The 5,910-nt window shown below is 37.6% G+C and overlaps 1 protein-coding gene across 1 annotated transcript in view; it reads right to left on the bottom strand.

Moving 5' to 3' along the window:
* Positions 1-5,712, bottom strand: part of C9H12orf4 (chromosome 9 C12orf4 homolog) — a 51,064-nt gene extending 45,352 nt beyond the window's left edge. Inside the window, exons 1-3 of the mRNA XM_003905825.5 lie at positions 5,600-5,712; positions 3,180-3,374; positions 1,299-1,444 (exon numbers count right to left, since the gene is read on the bottom strand). Coding sequence (XP_003905874.4) covers positions 1,299-1,444; positions 3,180-3,357 — 324 coding nt within the window. The 5' untranslated portion in view covers positions 3,358-3,374; positions 5,600-5,712. The remainder of the gene's footprint in view (positions 1-1,298; positions 1,445-3,179; positions 3,375-5,599) is intronic.
* Between the last annotated feature and the right edge of the window lie 198 nt (positions 5,713-5,910).

The following is a 5,910-nucleotide window of genomic DNA, read 5'->3' on the forward strand; positions in this document are numbered from 1 at the left end:
ATCTTACCTACCTAACAAAACCCGAATCTTACTCCTCTTCTCTATGCCTGCAGTCAGGCTTTAGAGAGCTGCAGCAGAAAAATCACAAAACTCTCTAAAGTTTACAGTGACAAACTGGTGCCACTCTTAATCTTGGCCTCAATGATGCCTGGCAATCCTATCATTGCCTGCTCAGTTTTCTCCTTAAATATCCAACAATCTTACTATACCTACCGCCTCATCTAAACAAATAACCTGTCTTTCCTTAAAGTTGAAACAATCAGAAGAGAATATTCTCAACTTCCTGCTACCAAATTAATAAAATTATCTAGATTTATATCCAACCTTTCCTGCTTCTCTTTGGCTATAACTGGAGAAGTATCTGTCTTCCCAGTTATGATTAATTCTCCATTTGAGTTCTGGATTCTATCCCTTCTAGTCCTAAACTCTGCCATCTTAAAAAACAAACCTTTGACCTTGTGTTCCCATTTAGCCAGTGCCCCATCCTTCACCTCTTTATATTCAAACTTCTTCAGTTAGTATACTAATTCTTCCTATTTCCACACTCTCACATTCTTAAAGTCAATGAAATCTAGTTTCCACCACCACCAACTTACTGAAACTGATCTTGCCACAGACAAGATTACTTGATAAATGCAATGGATATTTTTGAGTCTTTTCTTTGCCTCTTATACTTGAGGTCATCTTGGCATTCTCTCATAGTTTAATTTGCAGTGCTCTTTCTTAGTACCTAAAATCATTTGTGGTACACCTAATGGCACCTTAGACTTTATGAAACGGTATATTATTTAAATAGAAAATGATATTATGTGACTACACAACAATAATGAAGATAAGTTTATAAAAGTAAACCAAAGGTTAAACGAATTACTATTGCTGGTTTAGGGCTGCCAGATAAAACACAGAACACTCACTTAAATTAGAATTTCAGATAGTGAAAAATTTTTTAGTATAAATATGTTCCATGTAACATGTTGACATACTAAAAAAAATTCATTTATCTGGAATTCTAACTTAACTGGGTACCCTATATTTTTAATTACTAAATCTGGTGACCCTATGCTGGTGAGATATACGCAAGTAGCCTCTTGTTTTACGAAGGTATTACATAGAAAGCACTTTGTCTTACGTGCTCACCCTGATATAGGAAGCACAGAAGCAGCAACATATTTATTATAGAATGTTGGTATGTGGAGAAAAGGGATCTTATAACTATTTCAGGATTACCATAGCATTTTACAAATTTTCACCCAAATCCAGAATATCCCTGAAATTTACGATCTGACCTATTTTCTTACCTCCGCATAAGCTTTGGCCCACGTACTCGCCAGCTGATGTAAATCCACCTCACCTGATTTCACAGCTTCCAGGGATGCTTCAGCATCTCTATCATAATCTCTGAGGGATTCTTCTTCTATAAATTGAGTCAGAGCTTCTTTTAAATCTGTTACAGGGACATCAAACACCATCATCAGCAAAATCCAGGTATAAATAGGGAACATTTTACCTGGCTGAGAATTCCAACATGAAATCTTATTTTTAAATTTTTATTGATTTATTTAGAGATGGGTTCTCTCTCTGTTACACAGGCTGGAGTACAGTGGCATGATCGCAGCTCACGGCAGTCCTGAATTCCTGGACTCCAGTGATCCTCTCACCTCAGCCTCCCGAGGAGCTGGGACCACAGGTGCATGCCACCATGCATGGCTAATTTTTGTATTTTTGGTAGAGATGGGTCTCGCCATGTTGCCCAGGCTGGTCTCAAACTCTTGAGCTCAAGTGATCCACTTGCCTTAGCCTCCCAAAGTGCTGGGATTACAGGTGCGAGCCACCTTGCCTGGACATGAAATTTTATTTTATCAAGCTGATACTCTTAATAGAATCTCCAACTAAAATGAAATCAACTTAGGGGATCATTTAACTAATTTCATGATTATTTTCCTTTACTATGACAGGCTGTTGCATAGAGAAAGGTCAAAAGTCTTAACTCTTATGTATTCCCTTGATACTAATAAAGTAATGTTACTTTCTTAAGCCTGATATTTCAGTTTGAAGCCACGGGGGTATGAGGACATAAAGAAAATGCTACAGATTTTGAGGGTCTGAACATTACTGTATTTAGATTAAAAAGAGTTTTCCATGTAACTTTAAAGGGTACATTGTTACATCCTTTGAAAGAGAAGTTGAATGACTAGCTTATTAAAACATTTAACTCAGATGACTGACCGATTTCAGTTTTACAGACACCACTTAGAGAATGACATAATGGAAGGGCACTGTGAGAGAAGTTAGGACACCCGTGTTCTGGTTCTGGCTCTATCATTATCACTATGTTTGCGACTTTAGACAGTGGTTCCCAATCTTAAGTGTGCATTAGAATCCCCTGGAGGCCTTATTTAAACAGACTGTTGCATGCTACTCCAGTTTCTGATTCAGCAGGAATAGGATGGAGCCCAAGAATTCACATGCCTACCAAGCTCTCAGGTGATGCTGTTGCTGCTAAATGATTAGAAACCATATTTCAACAACCACTGTCTTGGGTAAATAATTTAACCTCTTTATGTCCCAGTTTTCTTGTTTGTACGATGTGATTGGGCTATAAAGTTTCTAGGTTCTCTTATAACTCTAACCTATGATCTAACATATTCTGAATTTAAAATTTTTCCTAGACTGTGAGACAGAACACAGACCTTTAAAAATGGTTTAATACATATTACTTTATAAAACTAATTTAGGTAAGCAAAGACTATTCAAAAATTAGTACACTTTCTGTCCTATGGCATCTCAGAAATTAATAACCAGATTATTAAAAGGGCAACCAATTTAGCACTATAATGCTATTACCCCAATTTAGCACTATAATGCTATTACCACAATTAGTGACACCTAAACTGCCTTATAACTTCACCCAACTAAATTCAGAAGAGCTCCTCTAATTCCAAACTTGGTAGCTAATTTTTCACTATAAAATCCAATTTTTATACTTTATAAACAACTACCACTTACAGAAAAAAACACTTAATAAAGCTCTGGGGAAATGTTTTTATTCTTGGAATCAGTTCCTATTTTATGGCTGTTTCCAAAGCTTCTTAGGTTTATGCTTTCTAATATGAAACTTCTAATGACAGACTATTGAAACTAATAAAGCGATGTTACTTTAAAAAAAAATCAGTCCTCACCTTTTTCTATAAAGCACGGTAAACTGTGCAGCAGCATCAGACGTCCATGTAAATGACTGGCATTCTCTTGAACAGGAAATCTGAGTGGCACTCTCAGTTCTAAGCACTGACTTCCTACTTTAAATTTATATACAAATTCTCTCTCTCTATTGCAGAATCTTTCTCTGTTTTTCTTCATGTTCTTTGACAGGATTTCTAAAGAACAAAAAAGCAGAAGGTTGTAAGTCCATAAAGAAATTTATTTCATTATTGCTGTCCTACTTCTAAGAAAACATTCCACCATTCAAGCGATTTTATATGTGTGACTCTGAGCCAATTATTCTAGTTTTTCCCAAGTGTTTATCCCTGTACTTCCATGGAGAAAACAAAGTGCTTCTTAAAAAAAAAAAAACAAAAACAAACAAACAAAAAAACACTTTGTTTTAAACTTGATTTAAGAAAAAAAAAAATTATGGCCATAAAGTACTTTATATTCCAAGGCAGGGTTCTCAATCATAGGGAAGGACCATGGAGAGATGAGCAGAAAGAATTCTTAGGGAGAGTTCATGGGTGGGGAAACACAAAGCTTATGAAACCGCTGGTAAAAAGAAAGTCAAAGAAGCAAATCAGGGACCAAGCAGTGATTCCGGAGAACTTAGAGGTTGTGGTCATGAGATGTGACTGGGGGAAGGGGAGTAAGAAAGTGTTAGAAAGATTTCCATGTGGGAAGAAGATACACAGAAAATAGAGCGTACAGAACCTCCACTTCTGGCCCACACCCAAAGGCAAACTAGACACTACTAAGAAAGAAGAAAATCTAGTTAAAGGAAGTAAGAATCAACATCAATTAAAGATGTATTTATTCATTAGCCTTGTAACTGGACTTCCTATGGCTAGGCTTTCTCCCATCAAATCAGTTCTCACATTATTTTCTACACTGAAGTTATAGTAACCTTTCTTTTAAAGAAAGGAACATACTTATCTGATCATGTTGTTCATCCGTTTAAAAACTTTCTATGACATTCCATTGCTCTTGGGATAAAATGTAAACTCCTTATCCCAGTTTACAACACCCCTGCTTATGTTTCCACTCTCTTCTCAGAAACTGCACCTCTCCTTGCTAACACACAAATTCGCAAATTTTATTTCCCAGCCATTCTGAACTTCTGTCAATACCAAACTTCTCTTTCCATGCCGAATCTTTCTGAATGCCTTTTCCTTGGCCTAGACCACTCTTACTGATTTTAATTCCGTTGGATAACAATTGCTAATTCTTCAGGTCTCAGTTTAGCCTCTAGGAAGACTTATTCAACTTCCCAAAACTGGACTGGGTCCCGACAGGCTCTCATATTAGCCTGGACTTATTTGAATCATGGCACTAACCACGCTCTATTTCTTACTCTTGCTAGAAAACAGTCTTCTTGAAGTGGGAGGAATACTGTCTTGTATTCCATGTATTAAGCAGGATGTTGGGAATGGCAAAAACTAATAAATAATTGTTGGATTGTGTGGCGTTTTTATTTTATGGTGCTCACGGGAAAAATAAAGAAAAGCAATTATTCATATGGTTCTTTTAAAAGATATCACCTGAAATATAAAAAAAAAAACAAACTCAAAGGACTTTTGTACGTGTGTGTGTGGGGGGGGGGGGGGCTGGTAAGTTGAATTATCCAGACTATATTTTCAAATCTGTATGTAGGCTATACACAAAAATCTCCGTCTATTTCACCATAATGCAAATAGATAGGGCATTTGTTTTACTCAGGAAGAATTAACATTAAACGTAAAGCAATAAAAATTTTTATAAAGTTAGAAAACTACTGAAACTACATAAAGGTCTATTTTATGTAGAAATTTCACTCCTAAGTATATATCCAAATACACAGACACGCATACGTTCGCTGAAGTATACAGGGAAGAATGCCCATACAAGTTTTATTTATAATAGCCCCAAATTGGCAACAACCAAAATGCGTATTAGTAGAATAGTAAACTTGTTTATTTTGTGAGATAAATACTACACAGCAATAAAAAAGAACCAACCGCTAATAAATGCAAAAAAATGAATGAATCAGGAACGTTGGAAAAAAAAAAAAGAAAAGAAGGCAGACACAAAAGCTCTGGTTCAACATTCAGATTTGTGTTTCAAGAAACTGGTAGCTTTAGTTCTTTCTCCCCTCACTCTTTTTTTAGACTAATGGTCTATCCTGAAGCCTTGGCTCAGTTTTAGCAACCGTGATCCAGGAAAGTTTCCCAGAAGAAAACGGGATGGGAGGAGGGCTGGACCGAACACACAGCCAACAGAGCGGAGGCTCTGAGGCTCACATTAGGCAAAAGGAAGGCAGACGGTCGAGCTGAGAAACTTCAACCGGGTGAGGGGACTAATCCCTCTGCAACGGGTGTCAGTCTGAAAGGGCGTCCTCACTCGGTTCTGGGCTCACCTCGCCTAGTTCCGAAGTCCTGAGCAGTCCGCTCACTCGAGCTGTCAGCGCGTCCTGCACTGGGAAACCAGCTGACTTGCCCACTTACACTTTCCAGCCCGCGGATCCGCGACCGCAGATTCGCCACAACTATTTCTATTTCCTGGCATCTTGTAGAAAATTTCTCAGTCCAAGTGCCCGTAGGTCCCAACCTGTTTCAATTTAACCATTGAAAAGGGCAATAGGGTGTATTTCTACTGTTATTCTGTATTTCAGAGACAGCGCAAACCCGCCCTTGTGACGAAAGTGCAGAGACAAAGCACACACTCGGC

This window comes from Papio anubis, chromosome 9 (assembly GCF_008728515.1).
Source record: "Papio anubis isolate 15944 chromosome 9, Panubis1.0, whole genome shotgun sequence".
NCBI lineage: Eukaryota > Metazoa > Chordata > Mammalia > Primates > Cercopithecidae > Papio > Papio anubis.